The sequence below is a fragment of the Phalacrocorax carbo genome, chromosome 3, assembly GCF_963921805.1.
Source record: "Phalacrocorax carbo chromosome 3, bPhaCar2.1, whole genome shotgun sequence".
Taxonomy (NCBI): Eukaryota; Metazoa; Chordata; class Aves; order Suliformes; family Phalacrocoracidae; genus Phalacrocorax; species Phalacrocorax carbo.
Window position 1 is genome coordinate 108,253,827 of NC_087515.1, and position 25,026 is coordinate 108,278,852.

At 37.8% G+C, this 25,026-nt stretch overlaps 1 protein-coding gene across 1 annotated transcript in view; it reads left to right on the forward strand.

Annotated features, from left to right (window-relative positions):
- The window catches only part of SNTG2 (syntrophin gamma 2), a 268,118-nt gene that overhangs the window by 134,956 nt on the left and 108,136 nt on the right, over positions 1-25,026 (forward strand). Inside the window, exon 7 of the mRNA XM_064448571.1 lies at positions 24,268-24,355. Coding sequence (XP_064304641.1) covers positions 24,268-24,355 — 88 coding nt within the window. The remainder of the gene's footprint in view (positions 1-24,267; positions 24,356-25,026) is intronic.

Below are 25,026 nucleotides of genomic sequence, written 5' to 3' on the forward strand. Positions count from 1 at the left end.
AGTCTTATCAGCAAGGCAGAAATTACATGGGCAAAGGAACTAAACTTGCTTTTATTACTTGGAGATGATCTCTCTAGGTCAAGATAAAGTGCAGCTGCATGATCTTGCGGTCCCTTTCTTTGTGTTGATTAATACCATCAGGCCGAATCTCTAGAATAATTACAGACAATCTCAGTAAAGCACAGAGTCAGGTCTATTGTGTATTGGTGAACTGCCCTCCTGCTGCTTGTATTGTTATTGCACGTACAAAACGCTAAACTTCCTGAAAGTTATTCCCCACAAAACATTAAGTTACATCCCTTAAGGGTTGTTTTTCAGTACCAAGAAGCACTCCAGAACTGTCGATGTAACACAGCTATGCTGCAGTGATGAGAAATGACAGAGAAATGCATGTTGCTCTTTGCCCTGTACCTGGGAATTCAGTAAAAGCATTAAACAAAACTTCCTGGAACAACTGGAGGCTGTATGGCTGGAGGAAGCTCCAGCAGCAAGAGAGGTCTCAGTGGGCCAGGAGATAGATCTGCAAAGAGACTCTTCTACTACCACAACCTGCTATCATAATCAGGGTGGGGTTAGATACATGGGTCAGGTGGTATAAGAACGGGCCGATTCTATGAGATTTGAGATGAGGTAGGCTATTGCCAGAGTTCCTGAGAGAATGGAAGATGTTTTATTTCTCACTTTTATTAAAATTACATCATTGCATTTTTATAAAATAATCATTGAGATTTCTCATCCAAAATAAAAATCTCCTTATCTGAATATTGTGTTTTATCAATTGAAAATAAATGCTTCAAAAAGAGGGGTTCGTTTAATGTCCTTAAGCTTTCAGCTTGTAGGAGTCAGTTGTTTGTCAGTGACTGCTATTTGTAGATGGAACAGGTCAACAATGACGCGCTTGTCTGCTACCTGTAAGGAGATAAACATTTCTCATCTCATTTTTGTTGGATTACAGAGGCCCAGAGTGTGTGCACTTGCACACAAACATGGCACATAAACTTCTGAAGTGAAATTGATACTGAATTTAGGAATAAGCCTGAGTGATGCATTTAATTAAAAAAAAAAAAAAAAAAGGATGCCTTCAGCTTATGTTTTTGAGGGTCCATGGATCCCTATTCTTTTTCTTTGCTCAGAGTGGATGTGTTTAAACGGCACAGATCCAGAACTGCAATGTTTGCTTCAAAAAAGGGCTTCTTTCATATGTAGGGTTTTTAAGGTATGCAAAATAGGATGTCCCACCATAAGTTCCATTTAGGGTTCAGAAACCACATAAAACATCAACATTGAGTTTTATCTACAATGCAGTAGGTTTGGGCACCTAGAAACACCGCTGAAGAAGGTAGTGTTACAATGTATTAAGTTATGAATATAGTAGATTAGTGATTAAGGGTACTTGTCCAGAAAGCAGAAGGTTAAGGATGGAGGACTCATCTCACTTTCAGGAAATGATATCTGCATCTTCTACCTCTATAAAGAGTGTGCTATTTTCTGAGTGTGTCAGTCGGGTGAGGTGAGAGGCACTCCAGCAATTTTGTTCAAAAGACATTCAGCAATGAGGCTTGGGTAGTCTCAGCTGATGCTGCGCTGCATTTAATACTTAACGTTGCTAATATTGTACAAAGTATTTAATCAATGGCAGCCTGTCAGAGGTTATTAATTCTTTTGGCTTGCTTTATTTTCATCTGGCACCATGATCCTTACATATTCACTCATCTACTTCAACGTGGGACTTCCGAAATATCATCCTCCCATTACAGTTTGAACACACTTTGTGCTGCTTGCATTCTAGGTGGTGAAGACCCGTTTTGTAAATACCTAACTCAAGATTATGAATTGTACTGTGTGATCCAAGGGACTATGTACTGGGCCTTGCTGGGGTAGAGTTAATTTTCTTCATAGCAGTCAGTATGGTGCTGTATTTCGGTTTGTGGCTAAAACGATGTTAATAACACACCAGTGCTTTTGTTATTGCTGAGCAGTGCTTGCAAACCATCAAGGCTTTTTCTTTTCCCCACTCTTCCCCATCTCAAAGAGTAGGCTGGGAATGGGCAAGCAGCTGGAAGGGGACACAGCCAGGACAGCTGACCTGAACTGACCAAAAGGATTTTTCATGCCATGTAACATCATGCTCAGCAATAAAAATTGTGGGGAGGGTTTTCTGGGGGAAGCAGCCATTGCTCGGAGACTGGCTGGGCATCAGTCTACTTGTAGGAGGTGGTTAGTGATTGCATTTACATCACTTGATTTGTTTTTACCTTTGTCTTTGATTCACTTATTAAGCTGGCTTTATCGCAAAGGTTTTGTTGCTCTTATTCTTCCTATTCTCTCCCCTGTCCTGCTGGTGGGGGGAGTGAGTGGGCAGCTGCGTGGGTGCTTAGCTGCCGGCTGGGGTCAACCCACCACAGACTACTAAAAGGGATGCTGGTGACAAAGGTAGATATACTGAATTACTTCACTAGTGCCAGCCGTAGTGGTAAGCCATTAAGGGACAAAAGCAACATGCTTCTTGGTTTTTTTAGTGTTGGGGTGTTGTTTTCTTCCTCTTTGTTTGTTTTTAGGTGTTTTGTTTTGTCTTATTTTTAAACTGTCGCTCTAACAGATGTTTTCAAGAATTTTCTTGGGTTTTTTTGTTTTATTTTGTTTCACAATGGCATGTTTGGATTCCTTGTTGTTTAGACTTTTCCCCTTTTGTTCTTAATTTCTACCATTTTAAAATATCTGCTGGCTCACAGTTATAGCGTGTGAAGAGCTATGCTGAACAGGCACAAAATCAGATAATCTGCATTTTACTAAATGGAAGATTTTGTCTCATTGTTTGTCAGTTTGGCTCACAGGTGTTAAAGACTTAAGACCCACTGGGGTAAATACGTGGGAGAGAAGGCTACAAGATCTGGGAATGGTAGGGAAGGAGACCAATTTGTTCTGTCTGCTACCTACCATCTTCACAACTGACAGTCTGCAGATTCTTATGTAAATAGCTGATCCTGCTTGTACCACATACATAGTTTTGTTTCTCGACCCTTGAACTTCCAGGAAGGTTAAAAGGTGATTACTTCTGTGCAAGCCAAACAACTAGCTGGTCTGTCAGCAACAGTTTCACAACAAATTGGCTTTCCTGTTTTTCAATTCTAATTACTAGAATTTGCTTTTCTCCACAATTCTTCAAGCTGCTACTATCACACCCTAGTTCTGGCTAAGGGTATGGATACAAACATAAATAACTCAAAATCAGGGCTGAGGAAAATCCTGCTTCTACAGTGAATAATACAATAGACTATGGAAAATTGAAAATAATTTATTTTCCTTGAAAAATGTGTTTATTTTTAGAAATAATATATTGGTGTGGAGCGACTTTGAACACAGAAAATTGAAAATCAGAGATTAATACAGTTTCTGTATTGCTCATCTGAGAGGAAAATTAATTTTGTTTCCCTGGTGGCTAATCAGGTTTTCACCCTGTGCAACACAAAAGGAACAGTCAGTTCTCCTGAGGGGAGAGAGAAGGGAAAGCAGAGGGGAAGGGTAATTTGGTTGAAATTCTCAGTGAAGGGATACCACCTGGTATCCACATAGCTGGGACTTCAGTCATCAAGATATTCACAATAAACTGTGAAAGGAAGTGAAACATGAGGTGACAGTTTTCTGATTTGACAGAATTTTTCAGGATCATAGAATCGTAGAATGCTTTGGGTCGGAAGGGACCTTAAAGATCATCTAGTCCATCCCCTCTGCCACAGGCAGGGACACCTTTCATTAGATCAGGTTGTTCAAAGTCCCATCCAACATGGCCTTGAACACTTCCAGAGATGAGGCATCCACAGCTTCTCTGGGAAACCTGTTCCAGTGCCTCACCACCCTTGCAGTAGAGATTGTTCCTACCTGATCTAAATCTACCTTCTCTCAGTTTAAAACCATTACCCCTTGTCCTGTCACTAAACTGCCTGATAAAGAGTGCCTGTAGGTCCTGTTTAGTACTGGAAGGCCGCTGTAAGGTCCCCCTGCAGCCTTCTCTTCTCCAGGCTAAACAACCCCACTCTGTCAGCCTGGACTCATGTGGGAGGTTCTCCAGCCCCCTGATTGTCTTTGTGGCCCTCCTCTGGACCCGCTTAAGCAGGTGAACGATAAGGGAGAGCTGTGAAGGCTGACAGTAGGGCTCAGCGATTCGGTGGCAATACAGTAGAAGCGATCTCCTGTAAAGATGGAAGGATAGAAAGGTTGTCTGGATCATCTTTCTTCTGCGTACCACATTCTGTGAACAGCCCTCTTGTCCACAGTGTTCTCTGCAACAGTGTTTGAGGGAAACCCAGGGAAATCCCTAATAAAGGCAACTCCTTGTCTGGCATTTTGTGGTGCATCCTGGATGCTTCTCTCTCTGTATTTAGTGGAAGAGGGAAATAAGATTTAGAATGATTTTAATGAGTCCCCAAGGTGAACACTGCCCTATGACAAAATGCACTGAAGTGCCTATTTGTAGCCACTGTAAGCAAAACGTAGACGACATGATGGTTTTTCATCGCTGGAACTTTTCAAGGCTCGATTGTACAGGGTGCTAGATAATCTCATTTAGGCTCCCCTTCCCACAAAAGGTTGGGCCAGGTGATCTTTTGAGGTCCTTCCCTTCCCAACCTGGGCTGTTTTATGATTCTGTGATAGTTCAAATGTAAGTTTGAATGAAATTAATCCCATTTCAAGATAACGGTTTATTTCCATTAGCTAGAAAAGGCAGAAATGAGGGTTTAGGTATAGAAAATTAAGAACTAGGTACTACATGATATTTTTTCTTACTATGTCTTACTTATATATGTTTATAGTAAATTTGTGTGTTTCACACATTTTTAGTATTTCACACAAATGTAAATGTAATTGTAGTTTTATTCACTGACCGAGGAAAGTACTTAGAAACATTTATTTCTTTTTGTTTATGAGTAGTCTCACAGAAAGAAATCACTAAATAAACAATATCCATTAAAACGGAGAATTCGTTTAATGGGGATTGTTTTAGATTTTCAGAATTTGAACTGCTTTTAGCCAGTAGATATCAAGCTGTTTTGCCAGATCTTTGATAACATCAGACGTTTGTGTTAATACTGTTTAATGTGTTATTGGCATGTTTGGCAGGGAGTGATGAACTTGGACTTCAACAGGCTGATTCACTGAGACACAAGGCATAAATATGAAAATTGTTTAGCTTCCTTGAGATTGAAATTTTATTTTCATTCATCCCTTAATCCATCATCTGTTCTGTGTTAGCTATTTTAGAATTAAAGTTCTCTGCGTAGTCTTGTGGAATTCAGTTACAAGTGGTGGAACATAGATTATGAATTTTATCCATATAATATCAGAAAGAAAAAGATCAAATAGAAAAAATTGGAGAGACATACCTGAAAAGGTATGTAATGCCTAACTGCTCAGTGAATATCTCATATCAAATTCTGTAAGATAATAAAAACATAGAATTGTAGTGATCAACTAATAAAATCATAAAAAATTATAACTTGTAAAATTGATAGATGCTTATGAAATAGCAAAAATAAATGCTTGTGGTTTACTAATTTCTGTGTAGTAATGTCATAGTCTATACCCTAATGAGTAGATTTTATTGATTTATGCTGTTATTAAAATAATTAATGCACTTCTATCTTTAAACAACTTAAGATACAGTTTTACAATGTGAAAACCGCAGTGTTATGTTCTATAGCTCTAACTAGATGGTAATATTTCAATATGTAATTCACTAATACATGAGGGAACAACCTTGTGACATTTGGAGAAAGTAAAAATAAAGTTTTCATTTAATATCCATAGAGAGTTTAATACCTTAGCATTCCTGCCAGAAATAATCAGCAGTACAGGTCAAAGTTCAAGAGAAATGCTTGCTGTTTTGCTAGATTGCCCAGGTAGTTGCTACATTAAAATGTATAGATACCCTTACAGACATACAGACATTTCTGACCCAAAGCTGTCACTTAACTTCAGGTTATTCCTTGAAGTTTCAGTTTTTCCTCCAGGAAGCTTTTCAGTTTGAACATGTGTTTCACCCAACAAAGAAAACATTATGAAGTCAAAAAGAACAGTGTAAGCGAAATACGACAAGTATGAAATGAGAGCTTCTCCTTGAATGAAGGAGAAGACAAATATTTTTCTCCACAGAAAGACTGCACGTTTCAATTCTTGGAGATCTATCTTAATGCTGCAAAGATGAATATTCTCAGTACTTCCAGCAATACTCTGCATGGTTCACTTCAATATTTAGTCCTTTGTACTGAAATTTTGTTGTTCTGTCAACATAGAGGAAATATTCTTCTAATATTGGAATGGTAATTCTACCAGATCCAGAAGAACCAGGAACTGTTTTTCTCACATCACATGAAGACTGTCTGATTCCTTTGAATGTTATGGAACACTGATTTTTTTTCTTCAGCTGCATGGCTCTCCCATTTTCTCAGTACTTTGCAAAATTTGCTTTTAGATTTCTTCATTTTAGTAAATTATTTCTGTTAAGAGTTTAAAAGTGATGTTATAAGTGGTTTTCATCTAAATGAAGTTGTGCTTCCGTATTCCCTATCCCTTGCTGCCTCGCTCGCACACCCGAACAAAGGCAATCATTTCCTCCCGTTCATTCTTTTTTTAAAGACACACTGGAAGAACTGGATGCTACTAGAGAGCATTTTAAAGATGAACAGTTGCCAACAAAAAGAAAGAGACAGTAAAATTGCACACACTTTCTGAAATAGTCTGTATACATTACTGCAAATTTTAGCTGGAATTACATCTTACTGTATGAAAGCAAGTTCTAAAAAAGTAGGTGGACATTGCACAGAAACAGCAATAGTGGCTTAAACCACCTCAACGTCACACTCTATTTCCAGGAGTTGCAGTGTGTTCAAGTAATGCAGATGCAGTAGAGTGGAAATAAGAAAACAATCTCTGTAAAAATTATATTGAACATGTAGAGAAGTGTGTGTGCATTTTTGTGACAGTGTATGTTTTATCTTGGGGAACCTAAAGAAATACGAAGTAGAATAATCAAACAAGCAGCCGTTGCACTTCTAGAGAGATGACAAGCAAGTCTCAGGAAAATGTCAGAGAGGAGAGAAAAGGAACAGCAGTAGGAAAGCAAGGAATATCTGTTCCAGTGACTTTTTGAAAGCGCTTTTGCTGGTGCTTTCCCTTATCTCACTTAAGTAACTATTAAATATATTTTTAAAAAAAGTAAAACCTTAAAATATGCAGTTTCCTTCTCATATATATGTTTTTAGAGAGCTTAATTAATCAAAATTTATAGAGGAAATAAAATCAAGGTACATACTTTCAGAACCTTGACGTTAGTACTTCCTGTCTCCAGATCCTCTCTGTTCATGAAAGCTGAAGAGGGAGGAAGGGGAAAATTCTGGAGATTTCTCTAGAACAACTTGGCAGGGCAATGGTGCGAAATAACTTAGGGAGATCCATCCTTATGGATACCCACTGAGTCTCCCTTTAATTTTCCCTAAGTATTTTTATGTGAAATGCTTTTAATCTCTTTAAGACGGTTTGAGCATTTTCTGAATTTTCTTCTTAGATAGTTTCATTGTTACTTCCTCAAAAAAAAGTTAAAAAGGTGTTTGAAAAGAACAAAGCCAAAACCTTTAGCATACTGTACTTTTCTTACTCTAGCTGATTTCCAACACTGTCATTGGATGTTGGAAAAAGAAATGTAGAGGTTTTTACCTATCAACCTTTCTATTACTAGTCTCTGTGTATGAAATATGGTTTATTTTATTTTGTGATTAGGTGTATTGTCTTCCCAATATGTTCCTGTTACCATTATTTTTTTACATGGGCAATCTGGGTCATGGAGTAAAAGGGGTTGTATCTGAACTGGCATAAGGTTTCAGTGTGCTCCAGGCTAAGCAGCTATCTCCAGTTACACACAGGCATATGAACAGAAACAACACTGATAGACTCCATCAGGCCTAAATATTATTGAGAGGGAGCTTGCTGGAATGATCTCAGACTCTAACTGCTTGTTTTCCCCGTCATTAGGAGATTTACATTTGAGTTCAGCTAAAGCAGCATGGAGATTTGTAAGTCACCTTTAAACACAATGCAGTTTTGAGATACAGCTGTATGAGAAACTGCAACATTTCCATAAGTAAGTTTCCATGAATAAACTCTTTAACCATGAAACATTCAATAAGTTTCTGTTTAGTTAAAGCATTTTAATATATTTTTTAGGACTAGAGAGACAAAGAAAAAAAAAAAAGATATCAAGCTCCTGAAGATTTTGCTTTCTTAACTTGATCTTGGTAGTTCTCACAGAGTTCCTTTGTCTTTGCCTTTGTCAGTCTCAAAAGAATGATTTAATCTTCTATTAGGTGGACAGCAAATACCTGTTATGGTGAGTAGGTAGCTGCAGAACAGCTGCATGCAACAAAGAGCTGAAGCAGGAACTGAAAATGAACACACTTTTATTGGGGAGCATTTATTAATGGGTTTAACGTAGTTGCTTTCATTAGTTAAGACTTACCATGTATTTTAGAAAACTTGCTGCTGCTGCTCTGTAGGTGGGCAGTAACATAAAGAGGAAAAAAAGACCATATTAATAGCAAGAATGCTAATTTGTAATATTAGACTGCAGAAGGAAGTTCTACTCTTCATGGTTTTCTTATTCTCTCAGTTACTCTATAAAATTTTCCTGAGCTTTTTTCTTGGGGATTTGGTCATAGTAGAATAGCAGTCCTGTTATGATGACAGTGAGACAAATAATTAAAAAGTGTTTTTCACCTTGATTAGATGAAAAAGATCTGAGTTTAATTTCCTTTCTCTAGGGGCTAATTCACCATAAGTATTCTCTATGCCAGCATTGCATAAAAAGAAAGCTACATAAAATCAGGAAATATATAACTAAAATTCTGTGGGTTGTACAATTCAACCTCACTTTTTCCAGATGCTCTAAGAAATGCAATTATTTCATCACTGAATGCATCTGGCAGCATTCCTCATTAAGAAGCAAGTTATAGTTTGGTCTCTATTGTCTTTTGCATGCAAATGATAAAACTCACATGCTTTAAAACACGTTTTTGCCATTTAAATTTGCACCCTTTTTCACCTTTACTGTCCACATCATACCACATTATGGTACCTGCGTTAAATGTATACTTAAAAATATTACATAATTTCTGTAATTCACTTGTGGAAATCGACTTCCTTTCAAGCTCTAGACCTGTTAAGAAAGCATCCACAATTAAGTAGTTCCTATTTCAGTACTATTATTTTACCCCCATCTATTTCACAATCACTTAATTCCCTGGGTTAGAGAAGCAGCAAGTAGTCTGGCATTATGAGCATTTACAATGTGCATAATCTTTGAGCACAAAAGCAGAATTACTCTAATTAAAACTGATGGAAGAATTCAGCTACCTGGCATAAAGGAGCTGTAGGAAGAATTGAAGTCTTTGTTAAGCTGTAGATACAAAATGTAGCACTTAGATAAAGCACACAGAGAGTGTGGCTGGACAGCTACAGTTTTAAGCAGTACTTCCTAAGGGTCAAAGGAGTTAAGATTTTTTTAAGAAAAGAAATTTGTGTCTCTTTCTAACCCTTTTTGTTGTATATATATTTCATATATAAATGTTCAAAGACCTAAAAAGGATTTATAACAAATTACACTAGCCTTTTTAGTCATAAATAAAGGGGGTCTTTCTTTCATCTCCTCCTCCCACCTGTATAAAACTGAGCACCGTGGAGGGAGACCAAATATTTAAGCTAAAGGAGAACACTGGAATAAGAACAAAAGGGTGTAAACTATCTGTGGATAAGACTGGGGGGCTCTTTGAAAGGGCTGGTAGGAAAAAAAATTACCTGTTTTTGAAACAGGACTGGATAGATTCAGGCACAGTGCTGTATCACGTCCCTTGTTATCCCTGACAGTCGCTAGGAAGAACTGTCCACTCCTGCTTCCTTCGATCCTTATATCCTGTGCACAAACTAGCCTGTGTCTTCATTTTTGGTCACTCTGCTGGGTTTCCACTATGATTGAGCAAGCTTCTGTGAAGCAGTATCCTCTTTTTCTCATTTCTCCCTCCCCCACATTCCTTTGCCTATCTAAACAATGTTTCGTGCTTTTGACTAATTCACTGCCTTATATTGGGTGACCCTCAGTATTTCATCAGGGTATAAAGAGCTAGAGTGTGCTAGATACTCTAGTTCAATGCTATTGAGAGGACCAAGCTGCAAGCTAATAAAGAGTTAGTGTATGCCCTTGTGATATTGAATAGATTAATTAAATAAATGTGTTTGTAAAAGATTAGACTTATGCTGTTTACATAAGTGAAACTCAATTATTTTGCATTTTATACATTTCCTGAAATAGTAAGGAAAATATAAGTTACGTAGAGGACTTACACCCACATAAAATTAACTCATTAATAAAGTTGTATTTCACATCACAAGGAAGATTAACAAACTCCTCTGAGATCACTGTATGAGCTGTACATAAGTATTGTTTCTCTTCAAAAAGACATTGACTTAATAGGAGTGTGATTGAACAAAGGGAATGGGTCTTATAGCTGTCCCTAATATTTCAGGCACATTTGTTCAGCCACTGAATTGGGGCTGGATAGTGGTACCTGCTCTTGTTCTTTATTGTAGACAGCAGACAAAACACTTACTTATAGAGTAGGAGTGCATTCATGCACTTCAGATGGCAAATAAGCGAGCACATTGCATCAAAACTATTAAAGAACTGGATCAGTAAATCAAAAGGATTTTTGCTGTTGTTATTTTTTGTCTAATATGGTATTAGACAGCAAAAAGTCTAAGAGAAATAAGTGTAGCCTTGTATTTAAACAAATATGGCTCTAGCTATAATCAGTACTCTGGAGGAAGAGAAACTAATTCTTCAAAAGACTAACATGTCTATGAGATTTGCATGAGGTTGCCCTCATCAGTTAGAATGTACAGGAAATGTTTAGCTTTGAATAAAAGAATGTACGTTATGGTGACGTGTGCTGAGTAAATATTGGCCTGTAGAGTAGCACAGTTGCAAGGAATCATGGACTGGGGTCCTGAGATAACGTGCAGAAGGTTCAGGTATGGGACTTTGCCCAACACAAATTTCTTTCTGATGCATACTGAATATTGCAGATGATCTACCGGTTTATGGTGATAGTTCAATTTTCATGCCTGGGGAATTGTGGAAACAAAAGGGTTAAAGACTGACGTACAGGGGTACTATTACTATGAAACAGTGCTGAATTTTGCCCGTAGGTATTCCTATTATCCTATTATGGTTTTCTATGTGCTTTAAGGATTTCAGTGTAAAAGAGGAATGTTTTTATTTTTCTGGGTGCCCCAGTTCTTTAAGCCTGAAACGATGAACATATGGATGATTATAAATAAATTCTATGCTTGATCCAAAGTGAAGGGCAGTCTGTTGAGCTGATCAGTCCATAGGTCTAGGATGTGCATCTTGTACTTCAACAATTAATATGTAGACAAAAGCAATTCTTGGTGCTTTTTACGTTTACTCCTGTATTAACTACAAAGATGATGGAGACTCCCTCCCTTTTTACACGGAGTCCCATGGAGAGGACAAAGGGGAATGGACACAGTTTGCTCTTGGGGAGATTCTGATTGGACACCAGAGGAAAATTTTTCACAGTGAGGACAGTCACCCATTGGAATAATCTCCCCAGGGAAGTGCCACGTTGGACACCTTCAAGAGTCGTCTGGACAGGGTGCTGGGCCATCTTGTCTAGGCTGTGCTCTTCCTAGAAAGGTTGGACTAGATGATCCCTGAGGTCCCTTCCAACCTGGAATTCTGTGATTCTCTGAACTCTGGAAGTCTGTGAACTGTCTATTAGACTAGGAAGACATAATACAAAAGGATCATTGTGGAAAACTTTGTTGTAAGTAAAGGAAGCAGTGCCCAAATTATCAACAATTTCTAAGTCAGAGAATGCAGCCTATGACCTACTGGGTTTGATAACTTCAAAAGCTTCTGGTTTAGCTTTTGTACTCAGTAGCACAAGACAGCCTTCGTTAAATATTGTCTATCATTCAACTGAAATTACCTTCATCGTCATTTCATACCATTGCCAGTGGACGATGGCAGTTTTCTGACTGATATCTCTCTCCCCAGAGGCTCTTCTAGTCAAACAAAATCCTTTCCTGAGAAGTCTGGAAGTATGTTATAAATGCAAGCAAACACTGACAAAGCAAATTGGAACAGTAACAGCTATGCGAAAACCTGCATTTAGTCGTCTTAGCTCAATCTGTGCCAACTGGAGTTTGTATAAATACAGCCACTTAACTATCATCTAGAAATATTTTCAAATAAATTTGAAGCATGTGAACCTGCAGAGTTAGACTACTCCAATTTGGTTTCTTAAAAAGGCCTGCGCTTGGGGTGGAAATGTTTGCATTTCTACAGATTCTTGATTCCACTGAAACATACACATTTCCAGTCACTCTTAGTCAGATACGTGTATGTGCATTTGAACTGGAAGTGGCACTTGATACTATAGTGTGTTGCTGACCTACCAGATATGTCGGTGATGGTTTAATAAAATTTCAACCTAAGAATTTTATGTTTGTTTTCTAGTAATTCAGCCATTTCTGACTGTTGTGATTTTTTGATATCTGAGCCAATTCTCTCTTTTTACAAGCAATGTGTAACGGTAGATGAGCAATAAAACATACTACTTATTCTAAAATTATGAGTTCTGTGGCTTTGAACTCTTTTTCACTTAGAGCACATTGATAACTGACCTGAATTTCCTGTAATGCTCTGATATTCCAGGAATTTTTTGAAGGTTGTCAAAGTTACTTTCTCAGGGATGGGTCTTCATGCTTCAGGTAATAGTTAGCCTTAAGCGAATTTATTTAAACTTCCATAGCTTCAGGGAACAGCTGATCCGGCTCAGAATGTATGTTCCAATGCACTATATGTACCATATCTTTCATATCCCAGATGTTTGTGTAGCCATTGTTTTGAGCTGAAACTCAGACTGAAGTGTGTAATTAATTAGAAAAAAGTAATATACAAAATAATAGAAAAACATTTAAATAATTTCCTTTTTTCTCTGTACTTACTGGTAATTATACTGGGGTAGTGTTATTTGTTTACATGAATAATGAAGCTTTGTGGTTAAAAACATCTTTTACTGTATTTGTAGGCAGAAATAAAAGTGCTAACTGAGTGAACTAAGAGAAATTACAGTTTAATTTAAATCTGAAGATTTCCATAAGCTGTATTTTCTTGATAGGTAAGTAATGGGGAGGGGTCATTTTCTAAGTGATCATAAGTAAGACTTATTTTCTCAGAGAATAGTATTTTATTTTTGAATTGGAAGACGCAGATTCTCTATGGTTTCAGTGCCCAGTCTGGGACATACATAGTAACTGCTGTTACATATTCACCATGATAGGGACTCCTCAGATATTCAACCAGCCAAAGGGACTGATTGGCAACATGTGAATGGTAGCAAATCCACATGAATATCATAGGAGAAAAAAAAATCAAGCACAAGGAGAAACAAGAAAAGTACCAGTCCTTCTTCTGCTTTATTTTTCTGTTTTTTCTCCAGTTAATACTTCTTCTGTCTCTGAATTTATATCTGGTTCTTTGACAAACAAAAACTTCATGGCTTCTCTTAGTGTATAGTGCAGTTGTATTGTACTCGGTGGCTTTTTATATATCTATAGCCATAGAGGGAGTTGTGCCTTATGAGCTGTGGTGAAAGCTTGCTGTGAACATTAGTTCCTGCTGAAGCACAGGAATGTCATGAGAAAGCTCCTAGATTACAGCAAGGAGTGGAGCAGCAGTGTGATTTGGGTACAGAGCTCATGGTGCTCTAGAAATCTCATTCATCGAGGTCTAAGTGTTTCACCTACTCACTGACTTCTGTCCCAGAAAGATATATCTGACAAAATACATGTGCAGCCCAAGTTGGAGAATTGCTGCCTGCCTACCTAAGATCTTTTTTTTTTCCTGTCTTCCTGTAGTTTCTTCTGAAGTATAAAATCTCTGTATTTTATTCAAGGAAACTGATCACTTCAGCAAGATTTTCCAATCTCTTCTACCTGTGATCAGTAACTGCATAGCAAGCCCAGTTCAGTGGTATGCAAGTCCTGTTTTTAACTACGAACTTTGCGTGGGACTCATAATTTAATAATCTGTATTACTCATTCATAGTAATATAAAGTATATATTTATCAGCTTGTTGAAAAAAAACGTTCCCAATAAGGACCATCTTTCCCTTTGTAACTGTAACCTTGCAGTTAGCTTTACTGTGTCTGCAGTCATGACATCTGAATGTAATTAATTTCACTTCGGAAGTGAGCATTATTAGCATCCTTGCTAAATTCAACATTATTCTCTCTGTTTTTCTGGGCATTTAGTAAATTTTAGAGATGTTCATATATGTATGATGCTGGTCAGCTCTCTCTGGTTTTTTTGTTGTTTGTTTTTTTCTTTTGCTTGAGGGCCCTACATTTCAGTAGAGGGATGAGAGTAGAATGCTTTTACATATAGGTGGTATCAGTAACAGTGCAGTACTGTGTTGTTGTAGCTATGTTGTAGCAGTAGCAACATTCTGGATGGAAACAACTTCGTAAAAATTATATTTTATTTTACTTTTCTCCCATGCTTTGTCTCATCTTTTTAAATTTTAGTTCATTAAAATAGAGACTATATATTTGCAAAATGACAGGTAAAATACAATTTCTCAACATTTTAGTAATATAAGCAGAATAAACAACAGAGGAAAGTGACCACTAATAAATCAGTCATGGTAGTGATTACCTACTTCACAGCTTTTCTTATATGTATCTGTATGTTTAGGTGTGTGCATATATTCTGCAGGCTTTTCTGCAGTTTGCAGAAAAGAAAGAGAAGACGATCCACTTATAAAGACAGATTACAGAACATTACAATAAGGATCTGTCACAAAACTAATACCCTGAATCTTTCATATCGTAACAGGAAGAGGCCAGAGCGAAATAGGAATATATTCTACTTTTAAATATCACAGAATCACAGGATCCCAGGTTGGAAGGGACCTCAGGGATCATTTAGTCCAACCTTAAATTACATACTTAAAGATATACTCTTACCTTAAATATATACCTTAAATATATATTGTTCTTTAAGAGAGTGTGTGTGTTGTCGTGGTTTAGCCCCAGTCAGCAACCCAGCACCACGCAGCCGCTCGCTCACTCCCCCCTCGTGGGATGGGTCAGGGGGGAATCAGAAGAGTAAAAGTGAGGTAACTCATGCTTTGAGATAAAGACAGTTTAATAGGTAAAGCAGAAAATGCGCGCGGAAGCAAAGCAAAACAAGGAATTCATTCACCCCTTCCCATGGGCAGGCAGGTGTTCAGCCATCTCCAGGAAAGCAGGGCTCCATCACAAATAACGGTTACTTGGGAAGACAAACACCATCACTCCAAATGTCCCCCCTTCCTTCTTCTTCCCCAGCTTTATATGCTGAGCATGACATCATACGGTATGGAATATCCCGTTGGTCAGTTGGGGTCAGCTGTCCCGGCCGTGCCCCCTCCCAGCTTCTTGTGCACCCGGCAGAGCACGGGGAGCTGAAAAGTCCTTGACCAGTGTAAGCGCTACTTAGCAACAACTAAAACATCTCCGCATTATCACCGCTGTTTCCAGCAAAAATCCAAAACATAGTCCCATACTAGCTACTACAAAGAAATTTAACTCTATCCCAGCCGAAACCAGGACAGTGTGTATATGTATATATACGCACACACACACATATATATGGATATCTTCCAGTAGCTGTATAGAAAGCTAATTATTTAAGCTAATTATTCATAAAAATCTGAGGAAATAACACCATAAGGTGCTACTACCACATATGGCATGGTCAGATTTTCAAAAGCAGAGTGCGTTGACTCATTAGCAATATTATACCGAGTTGTATAATTCATTCTGTGGTTTGCTCGATGACTATGAAAGCTACAAGTCTCTTCAGGCACATACACAAATGTCAGAGAATAGTATTGGTAAAGTAGAGAAGTACAAAAGTTATCAGAGTCATGGTGTGTAATTATGCTGGATATCTATGATAGATATCTATGATAGATTTCTGTGAAAATAATTTTAGTTCCAATTATAGCATAAGATACCTAAGAGAAAATGGAAGGACTGGAAGAGTGTTGCAAGTCACTTCAGAGTTAATAAACTGATTGTCATTTTCCTTGCATATTTGTAGAAATTGTTCAGACACAAATGCTTGTTTTGCCAATTAAGCATTAAGGCAGAGGGTATTGCTCATTGAATACTGCAAAGCTAAGGAAGGTAAGAAACAGAAGTATTTATTTGAAACCTCTTTATAATTGACCAGTGGAAGAGAGACAAGTGTCAAGAAATCGTTATTTATTGAACTAACTTAATTCTGCTTCATTCTTTTCCAATACTGCTTACAATCCAATTTTAATTGTATAAACATTTTTTTTTTTGAAGCCTCTTTGCTTCCACTGTCATTTTAAAGAGTACTTGTACTGTGAGGTCTCTGTTTTCATGCATTTTCCTTGCCTACTCATAGACATAAAAGCACAATATCAGATTTTTCAGTTCTACTCATATGGGTTGAGCTGAAATGCCAAATTAAAAAAAAAACTTCGAAACATGTTTTAGTCTAGGAGGCATTTTAAGTATGAAGTCCTATCTTCCTTTCCATTCTCAGGGTTTAAGAATTTTTTAAAACTTTTAGTTGTCTGGATTTGATTGGGTTTTTTACTATTATATGTTATGATCTAATTCTCTTCCTATGTTTTACCACAACTTCTTGGTTGTTTGCCTACTGCATTACAGGCTTGTACATAATCTTCCCCCCAGATACTTCTCAAGCCCAAGACTTGCACTTTTTGTGAATTTCAAGTGTTTGTGAAATGTGTGTACTGCAAGATCGGACATGCATTAGGAGATTCAATTCCTTTTATTTCAGAATTTTTGCTTCAGACTTTTAGTCTGAGTTAGGTGTGTAATCTTAAATTTTCATCTATAGATGCAGGATAGGATTCATTTCATCTAACTTCAGATGTTTTAAGTGTAAGGTTATCATCCAGACTCTCCTCATTTAGGGATAGACACCTGTGGGTGATGATTCCTTTTTATCCTAACAACTTTACTGATCTCTAGGAAAAATATTGACAACTACTTTAGAGTTGAATCTTCTAAATCGCCAAAGTTAAATGACGTGGCTTCTGTTCTCGGAATAGATCTTAGCTAAAAGGCCATGTGGGTGAATTCATTCTTCAAAGACATGCTCCTTTTCAATTTTAATTGCTGTTACAGTTCTGGTCTATAGTAAGACAGAACCTGATTCAAACAACCAAAATCCTGTCTAAATTTCTGAGCAGTGTGATTATTAATTATCAGGTATGTTTGAAGGTTTAGAGCAAGCCATGGTAAACACAAGGCACGAGAATGCACATCTATGAATTGTGCAATGCACAGCCATGAATTGTGCCAGTGACTTGTCTGCCTGAGTTAGATATGTAGGATTTCCCTAAAACGGGTGTTGACAATAAAAATGAGGCAACAAAGTTCATTTGGTTTTCCTAAAATACGAGTCTTGTTTTTCTTTCCAGGCTCTGGACTGTAGTTAGCTAAGTGACATCTAGAAACACCTATTTATGTTTATAACATGCTCTCTTACATTCCCGAGAAATGCATGTGAAAAAGAGAAGCAAATAAACCCTGGCTTGATGAATGCACTTAGAGATATGCAAAATCTGCAAATCAGAGCCAGCATGAAAAGCAAGCATTTCCTTTGATGCCCTTTTCTCATTCATATATATGAACACACAAGTAAGTGCATACACATACACAGTTAGCTGCAGTAAGTGTACTTAATCAAATATTAAAAAAAGAAACCAAACCACTCACTTTTACAATTCTCCTTTTATATTAATACTACAGTAATGCAACAGTGCAACAGTGAATGTTACTCCAATGTTACTGGATTTGTCTTTTTGGACTTACTGGACTGGTGCAAGGGCCTCAGCACCACAGAGCAGTGTGTTATTTAGTGACCTTCCAAACTGTTAATACCTTCTTGTAAGCACTGTAACTGATTTTTGTTTTTCTTAGCATGTGTGTGGTTCAATACTACCACCTCTTCAGACGCTGCCTAAGAATGCAAAGTAGCTCCAGGAGGGTATGATACAGTAGGAGTGTCTTTTAAGGTATTATTCCTTGGTAGTTTTAAACCAAAGCATTAATATTAAAGTTCCTTCCTTTTCAAAATACCATTTGAAATATAAATCAAATTTCATCCTCTGCAGCAGTTTTTAATCTACTGTTTTGTTTTATTCCATACACATTTTGGATTGAATGTATCTTCATAATATTTGACTAAGATCTTCCAAAAGTACATTAGGCAGTATGTCTGTCATGCTGTCTCATCTCTTGACAAATATAAATGTTTGTGTGCAAACATTCTTTGCTTCATTCAGAGGAAACATAGTTCTTATGCTGCGTTTGAAAGTTTTCTTCAAAATGTTTTATTAGGAAGCTAAAATTCTTCCTTGTTATTCCAAAGTCAGAGAATTAAAATGGTTCACATTTGTGGCTTTTCTAAAAAGCCAATTGTAAATAAGAAAGTGAGTTCTCAGTATTAAATTTATTTGGTTTATGTTTCTTCCCATTATGGTTTTTGTGTACAGTATTGTGACTATATTATAGGTTTGTTGGTTCTAAAATAATCTATTGGACTTTATGAAATACTGATGATGCTACACTGATTGTAAGCTAAAGTCAGTATTACTATTATGTTTACCATATAATGACACGTAAAATGTTATGACAAGGTACAGGAGCATTTGTTGACAGGATCTTGCATTTTTTGCCAATGTTCACCTCCTCCTACCCCAAAACTGACATTCTGACATTTTTTCTCTGGAAGGCAATGCAGTTGGTGTCCTTTTCTCTTCCTACCATATCACCTTTTTGACATTGTTGCACCCAGGTGGGATTCACTGAACCTAGACTATGTGGATCACATTGCTGCACTTCTTTAACTTCTTTCTTTTTCTTGGTGAAACTGTCTTGAACCCAGGGTCCTGGGTGAGTCTTAGCCAGCAGCCAAATCCCCACCCAGCTGCTTCCTTACTCCTCCCTCTCAACAGGATAGGGGGAGAAAATAGGATGAAAAAGCTCATGGGTCAAGATAAAGACAGGGAAATCGGTTACGTATTACCATCATTGGCAAAACAGGCTCACCTTGGGGAAAATTAACCAATTCTATTGCCAATTAAAATAGATTTGGGTAGTGAGAAACAGAGACAAAAAAACTGAACCAACAGCTTCCCCCCATCCCTTTTCTGAGGCTCAACTTCACTCCTTCATTCCTGATATATTCATCAATGACCTGGATGATGGGATAGAGTGTAACCTCAGCAAGTTCGCTGATGATACCGAGCTGGGAGAACTGGCTGATACACCAGAAGGCTGTGCTGCCATCCAGCGAGACCTGGACAGGCTGGAGAGCTGGGCCGAGGGGAACCTCATGAAATTCAACAAGAGCAAGCGCAAGGTCCTGCACCTGGGGAGGAACGACCCCCTGCACCAGTACAGGCTGGGGGCTGAACTACTGGAAAGCGGCTCTGTTGAGAAGGACCTGGGGGTGCTGGTGGACAAGTTGACCATAGGCCAGCAATGTGCCCTTGTGGCCAAGAAGGTCAACAATATCCTGGGGTGCATTAAAAGGAGTGTGGCCAGCAGATCGAGAGAGGTTATCTTCCCCCTCTACTCTGCCCTAGTGAGACCATATTTGGAGTTCTGTGTCCAGTTCTGGACCCCCCAGTTTAAGAAGGACGTGGAACTGCTTGAGCAAGTCCAGTGGAGAGCTACCAAGATGATGAGGGGACTGGAGTATCTCCCATATGAGGAAAGGCTGATAGACTTGGGTTTGTTCAGCCTGGAGAAGAGAGGACTGAGGGGGGATTTCATAAATACCTATAAATATCTAAAGGATGGGTATCAAGAGGATGGGGCCAGACTCTTTTCAGTGGTGCCCAATGACAGGCCAAGAGGAAATGGGCACAAGCTGGAACACAAGAAGTTCGACCTCAATATGAGAAAAAACTTGTTTCCTGTGAGGGTGACAGAGCAGTGGAACAGGCTGCCCAGGGAGGTTGTGGAGTCTCCCTCCCTGGAGACATTCAAAACCCACCTGGACGTATCCCTGTGCCCCCTGCTCTGGGTGTCCCTGCTCAAGCAGTGGGGTTGGACAAGATGATCTCCAGAGGTCCCTTCCAACCCCTACCGTTCTGTGATTCTGTGACTCCTCTGCCTCCCCGCCCCGAGCTGTGCCCTGCGGTGGGTGGGTTGGACCCGGCTGGAACCGGTGGTGTCCAGCATGGAGTAACCCCAACCTTCCCTCACAGAGGCCGTCCTGCAGCCCCCAGGGCACCTGCACCCCGTACACATACAGGGAATGTGCGTTACCCTCCTAATTACAAGTCAGAGCATTTGTTTCCCCCTATATGCTGCAGATGTCAGCGTGGCTGCCTGCAGGATATTTACTTGTTGAATTTTTTGCAGCCATATACACTTGGCCTGAGCTTGGATTTTTATTCAACTATCAGGCCAAAAGTCTTTCCACTTCTGGGCCCAAGTCAACTTTCATATAGGGGTCAGGAATTTAAACATCATTTTTTTATATAATTATAATAATATTCACTGCCTGATTATATGCAAGATTATGAAGTCAAGCACATCTGCTGATTCAAGTCCTTATGTGCAATTTCATAACTAATTACTTTTTTTAAAGAGAATAAGGTAATTAATTATTTGTTAACTTTATACATCCACTCATAGAAAATATTTGCAATTAAGCTTTATTGGTCAACGGCTCCAAAATTCAGTGGTTCTATCAGTACAATGTGGCAAAAAAAAAAATATTATTTACTGTCTTTTGTAAACATTTTGGTCACATTTAGAAGCATTTGGTGTGGTTGTGAAGGCTCCGTTGCAATGTAGTTTAGCATAAATAGTGCAAAGTCATTAGGTGGTGTGGCTGGGCTAGGAGAAGAACATCAATTCATTTCAAGGCCTAATGCAGATATTAATGAAGTTTTGGAAGACAGATTCATCAGCCGAAGACCGAAAAGTGACTGCAGTCTAATTTAAACATATACAAGGATATACTGACAGTTTCTTCAATTTTTATCACAGGCATTTTTCATCTCTCCAACAGTTTACACAGGGACACACGTATATATGAAATACATACAAAGTTTTGTACGTATGTCTGAACTGTATTTTCACAAATGGTACAATATGACTATTGTAAGAGTCTGTTTCAGCTTTCAAATAAAGTAAGCATAACCTGTATATGTTTGTGTGTGTGTATATATATGTGCAGCTCAGCTATATATGTCAGAATGATAGCAAAGGTCTCCAAGACGTTCATTCTTTTAGCTCCATTCAACTCATCATGGATGTTGTATTCCAAAACAGAACTATATCAAGGAATATTCATTTTGAATCTTGCTGGTGCATCCAAATATTATGTGATGATAGATCTATATAAATAGCCTAATATTAAACATTACTTTTGAGGGATGGTTTATTTGAGTTGGCATAGGTTTCATGAGTTTCTGAGCATTTTGTGTAAAGTAGCTGGCCTAAATCCACAAAATGAACATTCTATTTTAATATTCTAGTGCGATTCTAGTTTATTTTAGTTTAATTAAATTTAAACTATTGAGCTTTACCTCACTTAAAGGTAATCTAGAACTTATGGTTAAAGATAATGTAGAAATCCAGAATCTTTGAACCAGGTGCTAAATTTAAAACAAAGCATCCAGTTACTGCAGAATTTCAGAAGTATTTAAGAGTAATGGGATAGCTGAATCTAGCCTCAAAATTTTGCATATGTGTATATATGTATTAGTCTATTTTAATACATATAAAATAGGCCTTTATATATTTAAAAGCAACTGTTATATATATATCCTATATATTTTTTTCTATGTATAATAGTCTGCAAATAAAGGGAAAAACTATCTTTGTAACAGTAGTGTAGGAGTACCAGAGGTACCAATCATCTTCAGTCCTTAGTAAGTAATAAACAATGTCTATAATATTGCAGGAAATAAGGGGCAGAGAATTTCAGGAGACATAGCTGATTCTATACATTGGAACTGAAGAGACAATGCTTTGCTTTGCACTCCTGACATACTCTTGTATGACCTTAAAGAAACATGCTGATTTTGCTGTGCTTCAGTTCCTGGTTATTCCTACTGTGATCATCCTGAGAGGGTTTAGTTAGAAATCAATGATGATAATGTTTTTTTCCACAATGAGACCTCAGGTTCTATTGTAGTCAATTGTCCACAAAATCTTTGACTTGAGTAGAACACCTCATTTCAGAGTACAGGGGGTGAGTAAGTAGCACTAGCTGTTGTATTTTTGGTAGTAAATAATTTAAATGTGGATTGAGCTTGTGAAAAAAAAAAAAGTAAAAATGCTTGAGCAGAGAACAAGAAAAGCAGAGAAATGGGGCCCTGAGGGAGGGAGGATTCTGTCCTTCAGGAAGGAAGAACTTGAAAGGAAATGCAGGTCCTTTCTGGGAAACTTGCTTAAGCTCCAGGCACTTTTTCTTTTTCTTCTTGTCTTTTTAATCTCTTTCTATTATGCATCCCCTACCCCTTTGCTTCTGGACCCTCATTCTTCAAGCTCTCTAATCTGATCGGACTGCCTGTTCTGTGCTTTCTCTGAGCTTACTGAGCTCTTGCTTCTCCCCTGCAGAGCTGGGTTTCCTAACTTAATGAGTGCAAAACATTATCGTTCCCTCCCAGGGACTGATCTGTGGTCACTAGCGCTACTGCAGGTTGTTAGTAATGGAAGTCACTGTTTGGTGAACTGAAAGATGGGTGGGGAGGTTGGAGGCAGACAGTGTAAGTCTTTATTAAATATATGGATTTTACAGGTACAGCAAACAGTAAGCTTTTAGCAGCAGTACTTTATATGGGTGATTCATATGCCTGCTCACTTAATCAACCAAATCAGAACATGTCCCTGTCCGGACAATGTGTTCTTCAGTGTTAGCGTTGGGGGTTTTATGAGCCCTTGCGCACTCTTTTCCAGAGTATATTTATAGCCTAAAATTCTTTAGCCTGCATGACTGCTTACTTGATTTCTTCCCCTGTCCTGGGTTTTCATATCCATCAGGCATAAGCTTGATGTTTTCATGTAGATGAATACATCAGTCACTGGTGGAAGCATTATTTCAGGTGCACAAGAGGAAGAGTTATGGTGTTTGAGGTAATCCCGTATCTCATGATGTTGGCCAGTGTGGCATTGTGCTAAACTAGTGGTCTGAAGCCACACAAGCACCAGCTTCCTCCAACTACAACATTAGGACCAGTAAATACATCTATAGGAGTTAGTTTGCTGTGGTTAGTTACTTTTGTGCTTGGTACACACATGCTCTGGTTGTGCTCAGATTGGAGGACACAGGCAGTAGCATCCATTTCTTACAAACAGGATGAGGGCTGCAGACCCTGTGTGCAGGCCACATACAAACCAAATGCAGTACCTGTTTCTTGAGTGTCATGGATATGAAACTGGTGAATACTTCTGCCCTGTAATAGGAATTGAGTTCCATCAAAGACATTATTTGAAGTTCTGCATTTAAAAAAGTTCATTACGCAGTAATGTACTATGCCTTTAATTAAATTCTGATGTTTTAATACATGTGCCTATACACATGTGTGTGTATACGTGTTCCCTTCTGGTTAGCACATACATACAGACAATGAAGACAGTCACAAAAATCAAGGCTATATTTGAAACAAAGTGCTTAATGTGCCATCTAAATGAATCAAACCAAATACTTAAGATATAGATATGTATGATGTATTAATATATTAATATATTAATATATATTTATGTGTCTGTTTATGTGTATACACACACAATTAATGTGTAACATCTACATAAACACATATTTCCCTACTACCCTGTGCCAGTTTTGTAAAATGAATTTGTTTGTAGAAGTTGTGTTCAGCTGGTATATAAAATCAGGTTGCCCACCAAATTTTTTATTCAGATTATTCCATTGGTCTTGCCTACTCTTATCCATTGTTGGTGTGGCTTGACCCTCAAGATATTCTTCATTCCCAGTCAGAAATGTTCATACTGAGTTTCTCATAGATCAACAGAGATGTTGATTTCATTGTAAATAATGTGCTTTCCATGACTGGTGGTTCTTTGGTTTAAAGTAGCTGTTATTTGTCACACTGACAGGTACACCTACTGCGAAATGCTGGCGATGAAGTTACCATCACTGTTCAGTACCTCAGGGAAGCTCCATCATTTTTAAAGCTCCCATTAGGTAAGAGGAAATTAACAGATAGGAGTAATTTGTTTTCCTCTTTTCAGTATTCTCATAATAAGATGACAGTGACAGAAATAGGAATTCAGTCCTTCAGTGTTTTACAGGAAGAAATAGAAAATTGTGTGTGTACTTTATTGCTTAACATATAAGAATCTAATGCATACTGCATGACTGCTTCTGTTTAGTTTATTCAAAATAAAACTGAAACCTCATTACAATGCAGTACAATCATGAGTGATAGCTGAAAGTTTTTCTCCAGAAGCTTGCCTGAATACAGTAAAATAGTGTTTACAAACATTTGAATCATACAGTCACACTGAGAGGTATTTTCAGGACCAAACAAATGCATAACATTAATTATGCATATTTCATCAATTACTTTGATATTTTGATAATTTTTGCCAGAGAGCAGAATTACGATGTGACAACTGAGTAGCAATAGTAAAATTTTATGAACAATGCAGATAAGGGAAATTTTTGGTTCTTCTGGTTAGCAAATATAAATATTCAAGATACTTACTTGAAATCAGTGTTGCAAGTAGAATAGTGTACGTAATGTTTCAGCTAACTTAATCAGACCAAATAATTTTACACCAGTTAAACTTACATATGATTCTCTTTTCAAATTAAGCAGAATACATTTAAAGTATGTCTTGTTTGGGGAATTT